This window comes from Piliocolobus tephrosceles, chromosome 16 (genome assembly GCF_002776525.5).
Source record: "Piliocolobus tephrosceles isolate RC106 chromosome 16, ASM277652v3, whole genome shotgun sequence".
Taxonomy (NCBI): domain Eukaryota; kingdom Metazoa; phylum Chordata; class Mammalia; order Primates; family Cercopithecidae; genus Piliocolobus; species Piliocolobus tephrosceles.
The window spans coordinates 57309804-57332169 of NC_045449.1; the positions used below are offsets into that span (position 1 = coordinate 57309804).

The 22366-nt window shown below is 56.7% G+C and overlaps 1 protein-coding gene across 5 annotated transcripts; it reads right to left on the reverse strand.

The window, feature by feature from the left end:
• Positions 1-236: 236 nt before the first annotated feature.
• On the reverse strand, positions 237-15107 carry LOC111527595 (cytochrome b561). 5 transcript variants are annotated; one of them, XR_002726717.1, is made up of 7 exons: positions 14974-15107; positions 5214-5428; positions 3941-4039; positions 3575-3678; positions 2963-3120; positions 2183-2479; positions 237-1475 (listed from the first exon to the last, which is right to left on the reverse strand). XR_002726717.1 is itself a non-coding variant. In XM_023193968.1 (6 exons), exons 2-6 carry the CDS (start codon positions 5413-5415, stop codon positions 1427-1429), a joined length of 810 nt encoding a protein of 269 aa, XP_023049736.1. In that variant the 5' UTR covers positions 5416-5428; positions 14974-15107; the 3' UTR covers positions 237-1426. The 5 variants fall into 5 exon arrangements, 4 of the variants coding, with proteins under 4 accessions (XP_023049736.1, XP_023049738.1, XP_023049739.1 ...); XM_023193968.1 differs by lacking the exon at positions 2183-2479 and having other exon boundaries at positions 237-1673; XM_023193970.1 differs by having other exon boundaries at positions 237-2479.
• Between the last annotated feature and the right edge of the window lie 7259 nt (positions 15108-22366).

The following is a 22366-nucleotide window of genomic DNA, read 5'->3' on the forward strand; positions in this document are numbered from 1 at the left end:
GAGAGCAAGGGTCTACCTAACTACGTAGAAACACTGCCTCTGCTGGGTGGAGACTGGACAACCGCTGGGACCTTTCAGACCCTAGGCCATGATCAATATCACTAATCACGTTACGTTCTGTGCCCAGCCTGCGGATATTCAATTTCTCTCAGGCCTAGAGCTAACGTCATGTTTCTGGCTGCTAAAAGCTCTGGCTCCTTTTATTACCACATTAAAGGAAAATAACAGGCAAGAGGTCTGCTGTAGACATTTATTGAATCATCTGTTGCACCAACAGCACATTGTATTTCACAGAAGATTGGCCACAGGCAAAATAAAATAACCCACCACAAATCTGCTTCTGGGGGCCTTCTTCGGTTCCTTAGTCATCCAGTGTTCACTTTGGCAAACAGACCAGTTTACAGACTTTTGTTGCTAATCTAAGGTTCCATTTCTCTCTGTAGCATTCCGGCTAGGGAGAGACACGATTGTACTTTGGTAGTTTGTCTAAGGCGGAGTCTTCTCGAACGTAAACATTTCACTATACTTGTGCGTGCCAGCTGATGAAAGAACCGACGGTGCCCCTGCCCCTGAAGAGTGTACAGTCTAAACAGGAGGCAAACACTGTCATCCGGGCAGGCTGAGAGAAGGTGGGGAAAGGGGCTGGAAGGAGCCTGGGCAGCCCCTGCTGGGGAGGGGCCTGGACTACAACCACCTGCTCTCAGAAATGACATCGCCTGAGGCAGAAGCCACACCAAAAGCCAACTACAGGAAATGCGAGCACCAACTACGGGAAATGCGAGCATTAGAGAACACTGGCCCCTTTCTCTAAGGTCATCAAGTTTGGAAATTGTGTTAAGTTCTTCACTGAAGTATACTGTGTCTGTCTCAAGCTAAGTCATGCTCCTCAAACCCCCAAAAACAAGGAAAACAGGAAGAGAACAGTCACCAAGTCACCAGATCCAACAAGCACATGATCAATGTTCTTTTTTTTTTTTTTTCTTGAGCCTGTCGCCCAGGCTGGAGTGCAATGGTATGATCTCGGCTCACTGCAAGTTCCACTTCCCGGGTTCACGCCCTTCTCCTGCCTCGGCCTCCCAAGTAGCTGGGACTACAGGCAACCGTCACCATGCCCAACTAATTTTTTGCATTTTTAGTAGAGATGGGGTTTCACTGTGTTCGTCAGGATGGTTTTGATCAATGTTTTACTCACACTATTTCCAGGCCGAAGCCAAATGGTGGCTCAGCTAACAGGACACTCTACAGGGCGGCAGTGATGTGCAGACGCCACAGGGGATGACCTGGTTCTGCCTCAGTCCTGACTTCCTGGAAAGATGGGCACCAGGGAAGAAGGAGAAGGCTCGTCCTCCAGAACAGAGGCAGCAGCTCCAGCAGCCCCGGGGGCTCCAGCCACAGCCAGCAGCAGCGGTTTTTCATTTAAAACATTCTACAGTTTGTGCTCTCTGCCTCCCAGCCTGAGCAGAGCCTGGGTGAGCCTGGGAAAGGAAACCAGAGCTGAGCTGCAAGAGGGGTGCTGCAAGGAGGGAGCCCCAGCAGGAAGGGGCTGCGAGGTGCCCCCTATTCCCAACTCCCACGTCGGGAGGAGCCTGGGAGAAGGCCGGCCTCCATCTGCCAGGAGAAAGTCTGTCGGAAGTCGTGGGCTTCTATCCCCTCCCACCAAAGCCGTCCTAGGGCTAAAGGGTTAAAGAAGAGGAAGGTCAGGACTACAGCTGGGCCACAGCCTCACTCAGAGCTTCCCAGGGGCCAGTCCCTCCCCTCTCCTGGGGAACCTTGCTCTCACCACCAACATACTTCACACATCATATCACTTGCTCCTCTGCCAAAGGCTGGGCCCATTTGTGTCATGTGTTATTCGGGCTGGAGGGACTCCTTGTTTGAATTCAGCAGCCATCATGGCCTTTCCAGGCCTGTCCCTGGGGCCCCCCTGTTTCCCCTGGCCTTGCCCCAGGCATCTGCTGCCGGGAGGGTGGGTCCTCCTGTCTCGCTTCTTTAAAGACCTGTGCTCTGCGACCAGGACTGACCACCCGAAGTCCTACCCAAAGCCTTCTGCACTGAAGGGGGCAACAGAGACACGGGAGCTACACACAATGAACTGGTCTATAGCAGCAGAGAAAGAAGCAGAGGAGGCAGAGACCTGACCCCAGAAAGCAGCACTCAAATAGACGCAGCTGCGCCCACCCACCCGCCTGCTGCCAGAGCCACTCTCCGGAGCCTGCAATCCTGAAGATGCCTTAGCAGGAGCGGGCAAGAAGACACCCCGCGAACCCCCAGCGCCAGCCCGGTGCATCACTGGGAGCCGGGGCTGTCTCCCTCCGTCAGCGTCTTGAAGTCCATGGAGAGGGCCTGCTCTTCGGCCTGCGAAGGCCGCTTCCAGTCAGCCCGGGTCAAGATATAGAGCACCGCCCCGCCGAAGCAGGCCAGCAGCAGGCCCAGCACGTTGGCCAGGACGCCCTCAGGCTCAAACGCACTGTACTTGTCCCTGCAGGGGTGAGAGGAAGGGAGAAGCTGCCCAAGGGGTCACAGGCCAAATGCCCGTATCCTGGGCCTTAAAGATGTCATAGGAATTCCAGCACCAGCCCCTGCCTCCCTACCCTACCCAAAGAGAACGACCACCCCCCACCCCCAACCAGCAATCTCCAGCAATCTCTAATGTAAAACCAGCAATCTCTAATGTAACAATCTATATCAATATTCTAGTTCTAAGCAGTTCTCCTGCAGATCCTGCTGCGTGATGGGAATAAATAGGGTGCCCATAGCCCAGAAGTTTCTTTGAAAGGATAAAATCAAGAAAGCTAACCAAAGCCAAGCCCCATGCACCCAAATCTTAGCAAGCATAACTACAGCCACCAGTTGCGAGGCCACAAGAGACGGCTCCGGAAGCCACAGCTGGGGAAGCCGAGGGCAGGGTGAGGTCTCTGCAGGGGTGGCCCAGGTCCTGCCCCCTCCCACCCAGGACACTCACCCGAGGTTGAACAGCAGTGCCTCCTTCAGGCCCAGCAGGGCAGTGCCCACGGAAAGCAGAAAGATGGCGGCACCAAAGAAGATGTGCTGTGGGCGGTAGCGGCTCCGCAGGGAGAACGGAGCTCCGGGGAACAGGAAGAAGGTGAAGCCCACCAGCCACTAGGAGGAAAGGAGGTGGTTCTGGGACACGGCGGCCGGCAACCCCAGCAGCCGAGGTCAGCCCAGGTCCACGCCCACGCGCCCACGTGGCGACTGCGAGCCCCTCAGCCCTGCCTGGTTTCCTCCCTCCTCAGCACGGTGGTGGGAGGAGTACTAAGTGCTTAGGGACAAAGGACCCGTCCCCCAGTACTTGAGGCCTTGGCACACTCGCAGATTCGGAAAGCTGGGCTTGTGGCCAAACATGCTGAGTCAGCCATGGGGCGCCTGCCTGGAAGCTGGGCACCCTTGGCCGCCAATCTAGCTTTGTACCCACACAGGCCTGGGAAGACAGCTCTCTCACCTGCACGCACCCCAGAAAACAGGCCCTTCCATGAGGCACGTTTCAGCCCAGCTCCCCTGCCCCTCCCACCTCCCTGGTAGGTGACCACAGGCCCCGGGTGCTGGAAGGACTCACCTGCACAAAGTACAGGACAAAGACAAGGATCCCGCACCAGCTGTGCAGGCTGTACAGGTCAGCGTAGCCCTTCTTCCTGTGGTAGTCAAACACCGCGACCAAGCCTGGGCCAGAGATAGGTCATATGAGGACAGGGTTGGACGAGGAAAAGGAAGGGATAAGATAACCCAAGGAACCAGCTAGCAGGGACTTCTGGGCTTTAGTCCCAGCTCAATGGCTGCCAGCACCCAGTGGCCCTGCAGGGGATGTTTGGGATGGGGGCGGGCCCATCACGGCTCTGGGGAGGGAACAGAGCAGGTAAAGCGGCTGTTTGCCATACCCGAAAAGACAGGCAGGGGGCGGGGAAGGCTGCGCCCAGGAACTCACCAACCAGGGCGATGACGAGCGCAAAGACGTGCAGCAGCCCGTGCAGGACCTTGGTGGTGCGTTTGGCTTCATTTCTGAAGACACGGTAAACCAGTAGGGCTGTGAGAGGTGAGAGAGGGAACGTAAGTGCATCCGCCTGCAGTGAGGCCTCCTGCCCCTGCAGCAAGGAGGCACCTTGGTGGAGAGGTGATGTGAGCTGACAGCTTGCAGCAGGAACCTAGCTGCAGGAACCGGAGGAGAAAGCCAGGTTCCCTGGGGACCCTGGGCAGCTCCTGGCCTTCTCTGAGGGCACCTAAGGCTGTGTGCACCTTAACACCCCTCCCCCACCCTCCAACCTCCCCCAGCTGTGCACACTCAAAGACGGCAGGGCGGGAGGCTGCACCACAGTCCCCACCACCAGGAGAGGCAGTGACGGCAGCGCCTCTGCCCTCATTCCCACCTAAAGGAGCTGCCAGCCCAGCAGACACCCCACCCCACCCACCTTCTTGTCAGGTGTCCTGCAAATTCCAGGCTGTGTTTGAGGTCCACTGTTGGTCACACTGAGGCAACAAGCAGCCTCTGAGTTAACCTGTTAGCCATGTGGCTCCTCACACTGGCCCCCACCTAAGCCTGGGCAGATCATCCCACTCTGGCTCCCAAGCAGAACCTTGTGATCCCAGCCTGATCTCCCACTTCCAGAAGAGGTAGGCAAGGCCAGGTCACGTGAGGAATGCCTCTTAGCTTTCTGCTGCTCAGGGGTGGCTGTCACCAGGACCACCTATAGGAAGAGCCAGTCAACCAGATGCAGATTCCGCTTCCAGGATACCTGGCCTAGAGGCAGGTGGAGGACAAGCACTGCCTTGCTCCTGCCCCAGGGGGAGGCCTCTAGCTCTGCCAAGTCCAAGACCAACAACACATATGCACATGCGCACACACGCATATAAACTCTCACATGTGCTTACTTTTTTTCCCTCAATTCAAACCACCCCTGCAGCAGGGCCTGGTTCGGAGCCCCATTCCTTTCCCTCTGCTGCATAAAGCGCCTGCCTTGGACGCTGTGTGTGGAAACGAGGTGAAAATGCTGGGCCACGCTGGAGAGGAGCTGCCACCCACCAACCTCAGAGCCTGGGTTTGGATTCCATCTCCCCAGGCTCTGAACCAGCTTCTGTGTGTCTTTTCTAGAATCTTAGATTTGTCCAACCAGAAGAGACCGCAGGGGTGACAAGACCCCTGGAAACTGCCTCTCAGGGACCCCCACAAGCCCGGGCCGGGAGCAGTGGCCCACGGGACTCACCATCTCCCTGCAGGAAGACCAGGCCTATGACCATGCAGAGGGGGTGCGCGTTGAACTGCAGGTCGCTCTCCCAGGCAATGCCGCCTCGGTACAGCCCGAGCCAAGCGCCAGTCACGGCCACCAAGGTCAGGCCCAGCAGCTGGGAGAAGGCCACGTAGTAAGGCAGCGCTGCGGGGGCGGATGCCGCGGCCCCGCCCTCCATGCTGAGGCAAACGCTGCAAGAAAGAGGAAAGCTCAGAGGAGCAGCACACAGCACCACGAGATGTGCGCAGAGCCCTTGAGATGCACACAGCCCCCGCAGATGTGCACAGCCCCCCAAGATGCGCACAGGCCCCCCGAGATGTGCACACCCCCAAGATGCACACAGCGCCCCCCCAGGAGATGCGCACAGCGCCCCCCCACGAGATGCGCACAGCCGCCCCCGAAGATGAGCACGGTCCCCCCAGATACCCACAGCCCCCCCCGAAATGCACACAGCCCCCCTGAAATGCACGCAACCCCCCCCAGGTTGCGCACAGCCCCCTCCAGATGCGCACAGCCACCCCCGCTAGATGTGCACAGCACCCCGAGATGCACCAATCCCCCTAGATGCACGCAGCTCCCCCGAGATGCACACGGCGCCCCGATGCCAGCAGCCCCCTGAGATGCACATGTCCCCCTGCAAGATGTGTGCACTAGGCCACCCTGAGATGCGGCGCAGCTACTCCCATGGTGCCCCGCCACCCTCACCCCAGGCTCCTGCTGGAAACAGCCCTCGCTCTCCCACCCCCAAGCTCCTTCCCACCCATTGTCCATGGGCAGAGGTCCTAAGTCTCAGGAGTGGCTGAGGGGGGGCCCAGCCTCCCCACAGGGACAGGCGTGACCTGGGACACGACACCAGGAGTTCCATATGCGGTGAAGGGGCAGGGAACGACACCCCAAGTTCTAGTGAGCGCAAGGGCCCAGTGCCTGGCTTTCTTTTCTGTTTCATGAGGCCCTGGCCTTCCCTGGGCGGGCTTTACAGGTGAGTTACACAGGCGAGCGCGCTCCTTGAAGGGAAGGAAGGGACTGGTCACACCTTTTCTCCAGACGCATCATGAAATACATCTGGGGAGAAATGGGAAGTCTCCCTCCCCTAGCCCGGTTTTTAACTCCACGCTGGCGATGAGGAGGCTTCCCCACCCCACACCCAGGAGAGCCAGCCCCGCTCCCCCAACCCCCCCTCCCGCCCCGCCCCCACCGCGCCTGCAGAACAGAAGTGCTCGGACTGTGCTACACACAGGCACCTGTCAGCACACAGGGAAACGGCGCTTCCCCTCCAAGCGGGGGGCGGGGAGGACCAGCACTCTAGAGGGGCCCTCAGGTGAGGTTTCCAAAACTGAAGGCCCCCAGAAACAAGGCCTATGAGGGGGCTGGGTAGAGCGCAGCCCGGCTGTCCCAGGTGCTCGGCCCCACGTGACCCTCCAGGAGGAAAGGCGAGCGGGTGGTTCCTAGGGAAGCAGGAATGAGAAGGCCCTGCTAGGAGCCCAAGGGCGTGCCCAGTGCCTGCACAGCCTGGGGCGAGGCAGGAGAGCACCCAGCAGCTGGGGATGGGGGAAGAGGCGGCAACAGGAGAACAAGCATGGCCTCACCTGCTCTCCCTTCACCTGACAGCGGCCTGTGCGCCACGGAAAAGTGCTGCCATGGCCCACAGTTGCCACTGCAACTGCCACCACCATGGCCACCACAAACAGACCCCAGAGCACTGCTGCTGCCCCCCACCCTCCCTGGATGGTTCCCCACTGGCCCCTCGACACAGTCCAGCCTCTCCTGGCAGCAACTGTATCAGAACTAGGGAGACAATGGCCAGCACAGGGGCACTGACCCCCTTCATACCTGGCACACGCTCTGCCCTGCAGTGCCCAGGAGCTGGTTTTCAGTCCCTCCCAGGGATGGGCTCCTTCTCTGCTCTCCAATTCTCTCGCCACATCAGACAACTGTTGGCAACTCCACCATTAAAGGGGGGGTGTGTGTGGGCCGGGCGCCGTGGCTCACACCTATAATCCCAGCACCTGGGGAGGCCAAGGCAAGTGGATCACCTGAGGCCAGGAGTTCAAGACCAGCCACAACATGGTGAAACCCCATCTCTACTAAAATTACAAAAATTAGCTGGGCGTGGTGGCGCACACCTGTGATCCCAGCTACTCGGGAGGCTGAGGCACGAGAATCCCTTGAGCCGGGGAGGCAGAGGTTGCAGTGGGCCAAGATCGCGCCACTGCACTCCAGCCTGGGTGATATAATGAGACTCTGTCTCAAAAAAAAATTTTTTTTCTTGATTAAAAAAAGGATGTGTGTGTGTTAATAATCCACATGCACCACAGTAGAATATGGATCAGCAAAAAAGGTAAAATGACAGGCCATCAGCACTTGATCTATATCCTCACACAACTTCTTCCTAAAAAACACATATGCATCCTTTTATAGAAGCAGGATCATGCCATGTTCTAACCTGCTTTTTAACTAAGGGCGGGCCGGGCGCGGTGGCTCAAGCCTGTAATCCCAGCACTTTGGGAGGCCGAGACGGGCGGATCATGAGGTCAGGAGATCGAGACCATCCTGGCTAACACGGTGAAACCCCGTCTCTACTAAAAATACAAAAAACTAGCCGGGCGAGGTGGCGGGCGCCTGTAGTCCCAGCTACTCCGGAGGCTGAGGCAGGAGAATGGCGTAAAACCCGGGAGGCGGAGCTTGCAGTGAGCTGAGATCCGGCCACTGCACTCCAGCCCAGGAGACACAGCAAGACTCCGTCTCCAAAAAAAAAAAAAAAAAGACAAGCGAAAAAAAAAAAAAAAAAACTAAGGGCGTAGCACACATGGATGTTTGTGTCAGTGGATATGCGCCCACATCATCGTTTTCGTAACCTCACACTCTTGCACTGCACGGCCATTTTTTAGCCAACTAGTTCCCATTGTTCAGCATTTAGCTAGCTTTCAGTTTTCCACCAAATAAACAACAGGATGTGGCCATGTTTGCAAACTTCTCTGCAGGGAATCCTGAAACAAGGGCTAGGTTCTGTTTTAGATTTCTGACACATTCCGTCAAATCATCTCCCAGAAACACAGCCCCAATCCACATTGCAGGGTGGGCGGGAATACAGGATTCCAGAAGCCCCAGCCAACAATAAATCCTATTTTTGGAACTCCTGCCTCTGTCTTTATCTGTCACCTACAGGGGTATCAGTTCTGTCCCCGCCACCCCAAATTCAAGCCCCATTTCTGACAGTTCACTATTCATCTCTACCTGGACATCCCACAGATGCTTCAAACCCAGCTCGTCCCAAGTCACCTCCTCTTCCGTCATCACCAAGTTCTCTCATGCCCTCCCCACTAGCTAGTGGGGCTGCCCTTCTTCCAGGCCCAGGTGACACCTCAGCTCCTCCACAGAAGGCTGCCCAGGTCGCCGCATGCTGGGGCCCCTCCCCTCACTTCCCTCCTGAGCATCCTCACTGCCACACCCAAGTCAGGGCCTGCAGCTTCTCCCTCTTCAACATGACAGACACGCCAGGGACAAAGTCAGCTCCCAAGGTCATGCTGTCCCCTGCGCAAGAGGCCCCGAGTGCCAGTGAAATGCCAACTGCGTGGCATGATCCTGCCCGTTTCCATCTGCAGCCCCCACTGTTCCTACTAGGCCCTCTAGAGGAGACGCCTGGGCTCACAGAATCCAAGGACACGGTCCACCCTGGCTTCCTGCTGCGGACCCCACACCCCTGCCTCCACTCCCCAGACACCACAGTGGGCAGATCACTTTGTCCCCTCTCCCGGAGCCTCCTTACCCTGGCAGTGTCCTGTCTGCTCCTCAAAGGCAGGGACGCTCTTGCTCCTCCTTGGGAATCCTTGGGTCTCTAATACTCTAACAGGAAAATGTACTGAAAGCAGTGCTGTCCCCCCCGGTCACTTGTCGTCTGTCCTCTCCAGGTCGCCGCCTCCTTTATTAGATTCATCCCCAGAGAGCCCGGCTGCAAGCAGAATCTGATTAGCAACAAATTAGGAAGAACAGAGGGGACATCACCCCTCCCTCTGCTGGGCGACCTGGCAACTTCTCACGCCTCGTGGAGTACAAAGGGCAGGAGAGGCCGGCAGAGCGAGGGGCCGCTGCCCACTCCTTCCTTCCCACCAGGCTCCCCAGGAGACAGCGGACCTCAGAGCCAGGCTCTCTTCTCGCAGCGACGACTGCCTGCGGCTTCAACATCCGACAGTGAAATGCCCGGCCTGGCCTCCCTGGGAGTCAGAACCCTAACGTTGTCTGATCCCCACCGCGGCAGGCCAGACATGTGCCTGGTGTGTCAGTAGGGTGGGGACCCCACAGCCTGTAAGCACCTGTCCTGTGCTGGGTACCTCATGCCAGCTCTCAAGTCACCCTTAAATGACACTGTGTGGATAACAGGGGCATTGCCCCAGTTTGACAGGCCAGGAAATAGAGGCTCAACAAGGACAAGCGACATGCCCCTAAATTCCCATCAGCAAGTAGCAGCTCAACTCGACCCGCACGCGCCTGCACTCGGCCAGGTGCTAGGGCCGCACAGAAGGGGCCTGGTCCCTGCCCTCAAGGGGCATGCAGATGAGCAGTGCCGACGCAGATCTTCAGGTAAGGGTGATATAAGTTCAAGCCAGGAGCTAATCTGGGCCTCCAAGACCCATCCCAATGTGCACACGGAAGGCAGCACCCCTGCTTTGATGTCTGTGGGCGACAGCGTCTCTAGCTCTCCTATGGAACAGTGGCTGCCTGCGTGTGGCTTTGGCCTTTCCAAGGCCCAGGACCTAGGGTGGCGCTGTCAGGCTTTCCAGAGAGTGAAGTCAGCAAGGATCTGTGTTGGAGCTCACTGAGGAAGCTGCTTTGACGCAGGGGAAGCTCCCGGGGCGGTGCCCCCGCTCCTGTGCCAGTCCTCCTGCGTCCTCCCCGCCTCGGTTTCACCATGCGTGCAAGACAGCAGGCCCTGACTGAAAGTGAGAGGGAAGGGGTTACAGGAGGGCAAACAAGCCACGGAAGCTGCATTTCCATTTGCTCCGAAGGCGGCTGTCCTGGCCCAGGCAGCCCAGGGACCCGGGGCCCCTGGTCATCTGGAAGGAAGCCAGAGATGAACAGGGGCCTCTGGAATGACAGCGGCCTGCTTCCAATTCAAAGGCAAGGCTTCAAAGTCTAAGTGTGAGGATGACAGGAAAGCCCGTGGCTGGCCTGCAGGCGATCTCAGTCCGTAGGTTCTGAGTGTGGCTCTGTGCTTTACAGGAGATGAGCAGATAATCCCTTCCCAACAGGGCTCTCGCGAGGCCATTCATTGGACATAACTGATAACCCGTTTGTGTGCACGGAAGGGCTGTGTCCCATGCCAGAGGTGGGGGTGTACAGGGACAGACATTCTGATATCTCTGGACAGAATCTGACCCACCCACAAACGTGTCTGCTGCATGTGCACACCTGGACATCGGGTGAGATTTACTCCCTAGGAAGCAAGCCTTTGAATCGTGGCCCTCATTTCCCAGTCGTGACAGCGAGAATCCTTCCCTCCTCACTGGGCAGCCCTGGGACACCGGCTGTTCTTGGGCCCTCTGTGTTCTCAGAGCAGAACTGTGGGCAGCAGCTTCGAGGCCTGGAAGTTGCCACTCTCCACCCCCAAGGGCTCCGCTGCCCTGCAGACCAGAACCTTGTGACCAGAGGGGGCTCACATAGCCCCTCACACAGTCACTTGCCTTCCTCTGTGAGAGCTCAGGATGAGAGTGACAGATCTCTGGCAGTTTCTGGAGCTTAGAGCTGTGAGAGTCACCCTTGTCCCCACCCACTCACCCCACCTGCAGCCAGACTCCACTTAATGGAATAAGCGTATTAAGGACAGCATGGGCCGCAAAGCTTCACCGAGCCAAGCATCACTCTCCCTCCCCACACCCACTGCTTTTTATTAAAAGGCGACCAGGACTAATCTCATTATTGGGGACCAGACACTGCACATGGTGCACAGCCTCGGGGGCGGAAGGCGGAGCAGGGGAGGCTGGGAAGTGGGTAGCCTGGGCTGGCCACAGCCCTCCTTATCAACAGCAGGGTCTGAATTGAGTTAGGAAAGATTGTGACTGGGGAAAAGCTGGTATCTCTTCTTGATGGGTGAAGGGGAAAACAGCTCAATTGCCCTAGAACATCCTATCACGTGATGAAGGAGAAAGCAAAGCGTGGTGTGAGCTATTAGGGTACTTTCTCAGCACCCCAGTAGCCCCAGGAAGAAGGGGCTTCCCAGGCGGTGCTCCCCGTCCCATGCCAGTCCTCCTGCATCCTCCCCACGCCGGTACCAGCATGGCACTAAGCTCTGGTGCATGCAAAGACACCAGGCCCTGAGCAAAGTGTGAGAGAGAAGGCATTACAGGCAGGCCAACAAGCCGCAGGGGCTGCATTTCCATTTCTCCTGGGGTGGCTGTCCTGGCCCAGGCAGCCCAGGGACCCGGGGCATCCAGGCTGCTTGGACCAAGGAACTAGGTACCCAGGAAGCAGCAGAGCCTGAAGTCAAACACTGAGCTCCTTTCTCCCACAAAACAGGGGACTCCGAATGCTTACAAACAAAAATGTTTCCATTTCCATGAAAATCAGAAGAAAAAACTGAACATTCAGGGTTGAGGAAAATGTTGCAATTTTTAAAAACTTATTTTAATTAATTTTTTTTTTTTTTTTGAAACAGTGTCTAACTCTGTCACCCAGACTGGAATAGTGGCATGATCATAGCTCATGGCAGCCTCGAACTCCTGGGCTCAAGGAATCCTCCCACCTCAGCTTCTCAAGTAGCTGGAACTACAGCTATGCTAAAATGCCCAGTTAATTTTTTCTTTTTTTTTTTGGAGAGATAGGGTCTCACTATGTTGCACGGGCTAGTCTCAAACTCCTGGTCTCAAGCAGTCCTCCTGCCTCAGCTTCCCAAAGCTCTGGGATTACAGATAGACATGAGCCAGCCCTAAAATGTTTCGTTTTTAAAATTAATTTTAATCCAGTATGAATTATACCTTTTTTTTTTTTTTTTTTTGAGACGGAGTCTCGCTCTGTCACTAGGCTGGCGTGCAACAGCACGATCTGGGATCACTGCAACCTCTGCCTCCTGGTTTCAAGCTATTCTCCTGCCTCAGCCTCCCGAGTAGCTGGGACTACAGGCGCCCGCCACCTTGCCCGGCTAGTTTTTTGTATTTTTTAGTAGAGACGGGGTTTCACCGGGTTAGCTAGGTTGGTCTTGATCTCCTGACTTCGTGATCAGCCCGTCTCGGCCTCCCAAAGTGCTGGGATTACAGGCTTGAGCCACCGCGCCCGGCCTATACTTGTCTTTATACCAATACAGTTGTATAATTTTATTATTATTTTCCTTTTTTTTTTTTGAGACAGAGTCTCGCTCTGTCCCCCAGGCTGGAGTGTAGTAGCACAATCGCAGCTCACTGCAAATTCCGCCTCCCAGGTTCATGCCATTCTCCTGCCTCAGCCTCCTGAGTAGCTGGGACTACAGGCGCCCACCACCATGCCCAGCTAATTTTTTTTTTCTTTTTTTTTTTTTTTAGTAGAGGGGTTTCACCGTGTTAGCCAGGATGGTCTCAATCTCCTGGCCTCATGATCCACCCGCCTCGGCCTCCCAAAGTGCTGGGATTACAGGCGTGAGCCACAGGGCTCGGCCAATTTTTTTTTTTTTTTTTTTGAGATGGAGTCGCACCCTATTGCCCAGGCTGGAGTACAATGGCAAGATCTCGGGTCATTGCAACCTCCGCCTCGCAGGTTCAAGCGATTCTCCTGCCTCAGCCTCCCAGAGTCTGAGATTATAGGCGTGCACCACCACGCCCAGCCAATTTTTTGTATCTTTAGTAGACGCGCTTTCACCATGTTGGCCAGGCTGGTCTCGTGAGCCGCCCACCTCAGCCTCCCAAACTCCTGGGATTAAAGGCGTGAGCCACCGCACCCGGCCAATTGTTATGATTTTATTTTTATGGAAGAAGGGGCCCATGAAAGGCCCAGTGCAGCCCAGATTAGAGAGATGTGATTTCAAAACAGGCTATTTATAACTATCAGCTCCTGGACAAGCCAAGTCTCTTCTCCCAGCCTGCTTCCTAGTCTATAAAGTGGAAGGATGTCTGGATCTACCTTATTGAACACAGAAAGAGTAAGCGGATAAACGTGCGCCAGTGCCCAGCACAGTGCCCGCCACACAGTGGGCATTCCATCAAAGAGCAATCTTACAAAAACAAAATCTGATCCTAAGAGCACCTTAGGAAGAGTGGCACTGCTGACACGAGGTTTGGGGCCACAGAGAGCCAGATGGCAGCCATCTCTAATAAATCCACACTCCCTTTCTGTCCACCATTAGCCCCCCACACCAAGCAGAAGCTCCTGGGGCTGGGAAGAACACAGGATGGTCTGCTTTTAATCTGTGACATTTTATATTCCCAAAATTCATTTATGAATTGCTCAGACAGTAGAGTGCTTTTTCCCAGTGAAGTTATGCATTTAGAGGGGGTTCATTTCTCATTCCCTTCCACCAATGCCATCTAATGTCACTGAACCACCTGGTATTAGCAGGAGCCCAAGCTCTGTCTGCCACGGGAAGGTGGTGAGGGCAGAAAAGTGGTACGACAAGGCTGGGCGCGGTGGCTCACGTCTGTAATCCTAGCACTTTGGAAGGCCAGGGCGGGCAGATCACTTGAGGTTAGGAGTTTGAGACCAACCTGGCCAACATGGTGGAGGGGAGGAGAGGTGAGGGGAGAGGAAGGGAGGGGAGAGGAGGGGAGGGGAGTGGGACAAGCAGGGTGGTTCCACCTCCAGCTCTAGGAGGCTCCTCGTGCAAGAGGTGGGGCTGCCGCCGCCTCGTATTTTCCTGCCACCACCAAATTTTACAGGAGAAATACAGGCAACTAGAGGAGGTGGTAAATCTTTGTTGTTGTTGTTGTTGTTGTTGTTTCATTAGCTATTAAAACAAAGGGGTAGAATCTAGGCGCCCTAGATGTAACTTCATTTATGGAGTCAGAAAATCCACAAAGGCTGCCAAAGTGGAATGAATGAGAGGAGGGGAGCCACCAGAAAGGAGAAGTCTGGGAAGGGGGCCCTAGATCCACACGGATGATCCTCACTTCGTGATACAGTGGGGGACAGGGCAGGGAGGGAGGGAGGGTGGCCCCGCCATCTCACAGGTGTCAAGTTGGCGGCAGCTCCGCCCTCAGCGCAGTTGGCACCAGCCAGACCCACCAAGGCCACTGAAGGAGTGGGGCTTTCCCACTCGGGAAACTCCTACCCTCGCGCTCAGAAGCTGGGGGCGTCGGGAGACACAGGCGGGGACCTGCGGCTCCACGCTGCAGCCCCGGCCCTACTCCGTCCGGGCAAAAGGCGGTGGCTCCGGTTTCAGGTTTCAAGAGGGCAGCCGTGGCAAAGGCTGGTTGGTCCACTTGCACCCTACCTTGCTCTAGAACGCGGCGCAGGAGAAAAGATCCAAACTCGGGGTCACCGGCAAGCGGGGGTCTCGGTTCTAACTTCAGCAGAGACCCGGCACCCGGGCAGGCCAGGGCGGGGACCTCCTGGACCGGGAGAGGCTGCGGTTCCGAGAGGGCAGGCGAGCCCTGCAGCCCTCGGACCCAGGGTGCGGGTGGGCGCCGCAGTCCGGCGTGCGGCCGCAGGGGGCAGGTGCGAGGCCGGCTGCGACTCGGGAGCCCGGCGTGGTCCCTCTCTGCGCAGTCGGGGCTCACCTGGGCCACCCCCACCCCGCACCCCTGCGCGCTCCGCTCCCATCCCCAGCCCGGCCACCTACCTCGCCTACCCGAGCGTCCCGCGAGCCTCCCTGCGCCGCGCCCGGGTCGCTCGGCCGGTTCCGCGGGCCGTGGCGCGACGGCGTCGCCATGGCAACCGGGCGGCGAGCGGGGCGGGGCCTCCCCGGCCGGAAGTGGCGCACGCGGCCCCCGGGGCTGCCCCCCACGTGCCAGGCCCCAGCGGTTGCAGCCACGGTCGGGACTGGGCCCTGCCAGCTCCGGCCTCGCACGTAGGCGAACCGCTGTCACCGTGAGCCCGGCCTCGCGACCCCCGTCCGGGGTCCCCACGATCGTGGGAGAGTGGGGTCTGCGGCCCGCGGGGATGGAGGGCCGCGGGATTCGCCAGGGCAAGCCCCGACTGCGCATGTAAGGACCTGGGGTCAGCCAGGCCTGGGGGCGGGACGGGCCCTGAGAAGAGCGGGCGCCAGGGGCCTGACCCGCCGCCCTTCCCCGGCTTGGCCCCGCGCTTCCTGATTTTCTCCCTCCACGCCTCCCCTTCTGCCCTCCACCTTCTTCCCTGCCCTGCTCTCGCCCCGCCCGGGCCCAGGAGGCCACTAGATGTCAGACCGGGTTCAGGCCTTGGCCACGCCGCTGCTCCGGGAGCTCTGGGGGTACGTCCCCAGCCCCCACCGGGGAGACGACACTGCCGGGAAGGCCGGGACTAACCCCCGCCCCCGCAGAGTAGCCTGCGGGGAACACCGGTTCCACCAGGCTCTCACGAAAGCCGAGACCTTGCCGTCCGCAGCTTCCCCTGCCCAAAGCACGGAGAAAGGAGGGCGCCAAGGCCAAGACCAAGACCAAGACCAGGAGCCAGCCCCTTAGGAGCCCGGTCCAGGCCCCCGGTCCAGGAAGCGCTGTGGGTAGATAAGGGGTCCAGCTCAGACTTCCTACAAGCTGGGAACAAAGGGTTCTTTCCTGTCTGATGCCGGGCAAGATGTAGCAAGCGCCTAGGGGTAGGAGGGAAATGGGGTTTCCTCCCCGCAGAGGGAAACTGGCCTCCGTTCAGGAACGCCCTCCCCCACCTGCCCTCCAGGCACCAATGTTCTGGGAGGCCAGGGGGCAGCGAGACCTGCTTACTTGAATGCACTTTGTGTAAACTGTGGGCTTCCCACAGGCAGTGGGCAGGGTAGGCCCTGGGACCCCAGTACTCGCTTAGTACACGGAGAGCAGAGTCTCCAGCGCCAGGCGAGACACACATGCGTGTCCGCTGCACATGGCATACCGTGGCACATGGCACACCTTCCACCGGCAGACACAACGGGCTGACACAGCAGGGCCCACCCCCTCAGAGGGACCAAGCTTAAACCCTCCCACAACAGAAAATTTTTAGAGTATCTTTCAGTTGGAGGAAATTAATGGATAATTTAAGGTAAGAAACAGCTTCCTTAGCGTGCCAACAGGCAGATTCCCTGTGTATTGAAGGTGGAACTGAGCCATGTCCTTTGTTTGGTCTGTGAATTTGGACTTGGAGGAGGAGTCCAGACCGGCTGAGCAGGACTGAGTTCCCTGGTGAGAGCCCTGGGCCTTCAGCCCCTTCCAAAGCCAGGAGAGACTCCTGCTGAGGGGTCGTGGGGGCACTTTGGCTTCCCCCTCACCCCACTGCCCCGCAGCACTGGGCTGCAGACTTTTCCCTTAGAAGGGAGAACAGCCGCCTCCCTGCCAGCAGTGTTCTCAAGGGCCTATTTCAAGTGGGGAGGAGTGGGTGAGGATATTCTGAGGGAGGGAGAGGCCTGCACACCCGCTGCATGGCGGAGGCTCATGGCTACACCCAAACCCATTTTAAAGAACAGGCAATGCCACCAAACTGCTGTCCGGCACTAGGGCCCGGAGGGCTTGCGCCAGCTGCCAGACTGACTACCTTGTAACCCCGTTCCTGCTGCCTTGAAAGTCTGAGAAGTGTGCACTCCTTCAGCTTGGGAAAGGTGGGAAAGGAGAGGACCCTTCCTGCCCTTTCTTGAATGGCCCAAGATGAGTTCCAGGGCCTCCTGAGTTGTGCTCACGCCTATAATCCCAGCAGTTTGGGAGGCCAAGGCGGGCGGATCACCTGAGATCGGGAGCTCGAGACCAGCCTGACCAACACGGAGAAACCCCATCTCTACTAAAAATACAAAATTAGCCGGGCGTGGTAGCGCATGCCTGTAATCCCAGCTACTCTGGAGGCTGAGGCAGGAGAATCACTTGAACCCGAGAGGCAGAGGTTGTAGTGAGCTAAGACCCCGCCATTGCACTCCAGCCTGGACAACAAGAGCAAAACTCCATCTCAAAAAAAGAAAAAGAAAGAAATGCTGACTGTATTTCCCATGTTTCCACTCCCGTGTTTCCCCTCCCTTCCCACACCACGGAGCCACGCTAGCCTTTCTGTTCTCGGATGGACCAAGTTCACTCCCACCTCTCCATGGAATGTTCTTTCCTGGATCATCTCTGGGCACATTCTTTCAAATCTCAGCTCAAACATCACTTCCTCAGGCCTTCCCTGACCATCCGGAGGGCAGCCGGGGCATGGGTTGGGAGGTAGGAGTGCTCCCGGATTCCACTGCTGGGAAGCCAGGCCTAGAGTGCCCCTGGTCTCTGACAGAAAACATTTAAGGAGCGGGAAGCATCAAGGAAGCAGGCAGAATGTGGAGAGAGAGCTGGAGACCCAGGCTGCAGACCCGCCTGGCACCTGGTTAGTCAATTCTAATTCTCCCTTGCTAGGGTTACCAGATTCAGAAAGAAGAGGAAAAAATTAAAAAAAAAGATTCCCAGTTAAATTCAAATTCAGGCCAGGCGCAGTGGCTCACGCCTGTAATCCCAGCACTTTAGGAGGCCGAGGTGGGTGGATCACCTGAGGTCAGGAGTTCAAGACCAGCCTGACCAACAAGGTGAAACCCTGTCTCTACTAAAAACACAAAAATTAGCTGGGCGAGGTGGCAGGCACCTGTAGTCCCAGCTACTTGGGAGGCTGAGACAGGAGAATTGCTTGAACCTAGGAGGCGGAAGTTGCAGTGAGCCAGGATGGTGCCACTGCACTCCAGCCTGGGCAATGGAGCGAGATCCCTCAAAAAAAAAAATCCAAATTCAGTTATTTTTTTCAGCATGAGCATTTCCCAAATATTACATGCAGTATGCTAAAGATGTATTCTGGCTGGGTGTCGTGGCTCACGCCTGTAATCCCAACACTTTGGGAGGCTGAGGCAGGCGGATCATTTGAGGTCAGGAGTTCAAGATCAGCCTGGCCAGTGTGGTGAAACCCATCTCTACCAAAAACACAAAACTTAGCCGGGCATGGTGGTGGGTGCCTGTATTTCCAGCTACTGGGGAGGCTAAGACAGGAGAATGGCATGGACTCAGGAGGTGGAGGTTGAAGTGAGCCAAGATCACGCCACCGCACTCCAGCCTGGGTGACAGAGAGATAATCTGTCTTAAAAGAAAAAATAAAAAGATGTATTCCTCACATGTGAGCAGATGTCCTGTGTTTCATCTGACAATCCTACTGCTCTTGATTGGGTGTGGGAAGGACAGGGACAGGGCCTCCTGCAGTTCTAGCCCCTCCCAGCAATAGCTTCCTCCCTCATCTCTGAACCAGTTAACCCTCATTCAGCAGGGACTTCAGGCAGAGGCCCCGACCTTGGGCAGCAGAGGATACAGAGGATACAAAGGGATAAGAGATGGATCCCCAGTCTTCAGACACTATAAGATTCAAACGCACACCATTCGTTCTTAGAAGAGTTTTATTTTTGTACCTTCTCTGTGCCAGGCACTAGGTGAGATATTGGGGAACAGTGAACAAGACAGGCACCACCCCGTTCTCATGGGCCTTCAAGTCAGGGGAGCTGCACAGACACTTGGGGAGAGCCTTTGAAACTACTCTGCCCAAGCCCATCTCTGACCAGCTTACAGAGGGAAAACTAGGATTAGATACAGGGCATAGGAGGGCCCTCAACCCGGATGTGAGGGTCAGGGAAGGCATATTGGGTCATGACAGAATTATCGAGCCAGAAGATGCTCAGGTGTTAACCCAGCAGAGACAGGGAGGAGGCAGGAGTGTCCCTGGCTAGAGGAGCAAGGATGATGCAAGGGAAGGCTGTGGGAGGCTAACCTGCAACTCTTAGGGCTCCTGGGCTTATCTTCATGAGGATTTGCCGGAGCCAGAGAATAGTGCAGAGTTGAGCCACAGGCTGCAGAATCAGCATGCAGGAGCCAAGACCCGTCCAGCTCAGGAGGGGGACTGCACTGAGGGACCTCACAATTGACAGCCCCTGACCCCGTATCCTGCAGTGGGAGCAGCCTTAATCCCGCGGGTATCATCTTCCAGGCCTGCTCCATGAGAAACTTGAAAGTATGAGGCTACTTTGATGAGCTTAAAATAGACCAATTAATCACTCAGGGAGAAAATCCATCTCCCAGCTTCAGGGGAGGGGACAGGAAAGCAGTAGCCCCGGCAGGACCTGCCAGGGCAGCCTGCAGCACAGCAGCCAAGTGGCAGGGCACCTGCAAGGCTTCCGGAGTCACCGACGAAGACCGTGAGTCACCTGCAGCCTCTGGAATATGGGGGGGAAGGAGGCTGAGGGATGTCATTGCCTGTGAGTTGTCACCCTGTCCCTGGTTAACCCCAAGGCTGGTCCAGTCTGGGAAAAACAAGACAGACAAAAACAGCCAAATACCACTGGGGCAAGAGGGATGGAGAGGCCATGAGAGCAAGCACAGTTAAGCCCCCCCCCCCCTTTTTTTTTTTTGAGACGGAGTTTCACTCTTCTCACCCAGGCTGGAGTGCAATGACAGCTCACTGCAACCGCTGCCTCCCTGGTTCAAGTGATCCTCCTGCCGCAGCCTCCCAAGCAGCTGGGATTACAGGAATGCACCACCACACCCGGCTAATTTTGTATTTTTAGTAGAGTCGGGGTTTCTCCATGTTGGTCAGGCTAGTCTTGAACTCCCAACCTCAAGTGATCCACCCGCCTTGGCCTCCCAAAGTGCTGGGATTACAGGTGTGAGCCACCACACCCGGCCCAGTTAAGCCACTTAGCCACATTTATCTCTGCTGGGCCAACGGAATGGGACATAGGTCTGATAAGCAGGGCTGGGGACCAGCTTCACAAAGGAGGTGGCACGGTAGCCCTGGGCACCCAAGGCAAGAGGCAGCCAAAGGAGTGGGCTTCCCTAGATGCCCATTTCACTCCTGGGCAGCCCTCTGGGGAGGCCGCCCTTTCCATGAGGATTCCCTGGAGCCAGAGGAGCAGTGCAGAGCCCGGGTCACAGGCTGCGCATCAGCACACAGGAGCCAAGGATCCAATCTAGAGGAGGTCCGTTTTCTCTCCTTCCTTTCTTCCAACAAAGGCTTACTGGCACCTGCTGTGTGCCAGGCATTGTCCTAGGCCCCGGAGAGACGGTAATAGATCAGACAAGGTGTAATAGATCATCACAAGGTGTCTGCTTTCATATAACTTGCAAGAAGTGGGTAGACAGGGAATTAAACAGTAATCTAACGTCTGGGTGTGGTGGCTCACACCTGTAATCCCAGAACTTTGGGAAGTCAAGGCAGCCAGATCAGCCTGGCCAATATGGCGAAACCCATCTCCACTAAAAAAATACAAAAAGAAAAAAAAAAAATAGCCGGGCATGGTGGTGCATGCTTGTCGTCCCAGCTACTCAAGAGGCTGAAGCACAAGAATTGCTTGAACCCGAGAGGCGGAGGTTGCAGTGAGCCGAGATTGCACCACTACACTCTGGGTGACAGAGTGAGACTGTCTCAAAAAAAAAAAAGCAACATACTACACATAATGACATATATACACACACATATATGCACAGAAACTTGACGGCACGTGTTTTGAAACACAGGTGTTATGTTTCAACCTAACAAGCAGCAAGAGGAAAAAGCAGAAGGGGACGGGGCATCAGGCAAGGGCAGGCGCTTCTTGGGGGCACTAGGAAGGCTCTGGGAGAGAGAAGTGGGGTTGCAGGCCACATGAAGGTCTAGGGAAGGTGACTCCCATGGATGGAAGAGGGAGGGCAAAGGTGCTAAGCAGGAATATGCATGGTGTCTCCATCCTGCCCTGCCCTCCCCCACTCCTGTCCCCATCAAAGAGGAAAGTTGCTGAGTGTGCAGAGATAGGCATGAGGAGTGCCAACAGGCCCTCAGAGAGGGCAGAGTTTGAAGATGTGAGGTGTGTATCAGGGACCCCACCAGCGAGTCCTGGGATCCAGGAACCGTCCATAGACCCATGGCTGTAGCTGTGCCTGACCACGTCCCTCACATGCCAGCAAACCTGGACATCAGGCTGAGCTCCCCTCGTCCAGCCCTGAAGGTTTGCCCTGCAGCCAGTGCTGCGGCTGAGCAGAGGTACTGCAGCCCCAGCATTGCATTGCCCTGGCCGCCTCTCCCCTCCAGGAAGGAAATCACGAAGAGGCTGTGTCCCCAGCGTGTCCTCAGTCCCCACCTCCTCACTTTTCTCCCTAAGTTGGTAGGTCAGTCAGTCAGCTGCTCTGTGAGTGCCAGGGGCAGCGAAGAGCAGGAACAGCCCCGGCTGTCTAGGACAGGGAAGCAAGTGTGCGAGGCCTGGGGTGAGGGATGATCATGGCCTTGGGTGGTATCAGCAGAGTGAACACACTGCTGATAATGACTGAGCACCTCCAGGAACCCGCCATAAACGGCACGGCTGGGACTCCTGCACTTTGTTCAAAGCCTGTGAGGCTCTTAGGTTTCACCTGGCTCCTGAAGCTGCTCCAGCTCTGGCCGCACACCCAGCCCCTGGTTCTCCACCCCACTTCTCATCCCGGGACAGCAGTGAGGATGTGGTGGCTGCTCTGAACCAAAACTGCAGGGCGACAGAGCCATAGCCTGGAAGATGCCCCAACTGGGCACACTGACCTTGGCGACTCACTCCAAGGTCTCAGCAAGTCAGCTGCACAACTGTCCTGAGTGAGAGGTCTCACCTGACCCTGCTCTGCTCCCTCCTCTACTCCATCCTTTATGCTTCTCTTGGCCCTGGCTGTTGCCTCCTGCTGTGCACACCTATCAGGTCAGCTGATCCTTGTCGAGAGCAGATTAGATTCAAAGGGCACGGTGACTGTAACCCAGAGGCTCCCTCACCCAAGAAGCCACAGTCCTCTAATCCCTCTCAGCCACTGGGAGACCCTTAGAGGTGGCCTGGAGCCAGAGGAATCACAGGCTCAGCTGTTCCGGCTGATCTCAGCCTCTAGCCTCATCCGCCCTATGGATCAGTCAGTGTTTCCTGCTCTTCCAGGGATCCAGGGACAGCTCCTGGAGCAGGAGCAGGGCCCTCCTACTCTTACAGCAAAAGTAGCTCAGGGCTTCTGGGTGGGTTTGTCTCAAGGCCTGGCCTCAAAGCTCTCAGACCCAAAAATGTTCTCCAAAGGTGGGTTCTTAGGTTCCAGGGCCCACAGCTGTTGGAA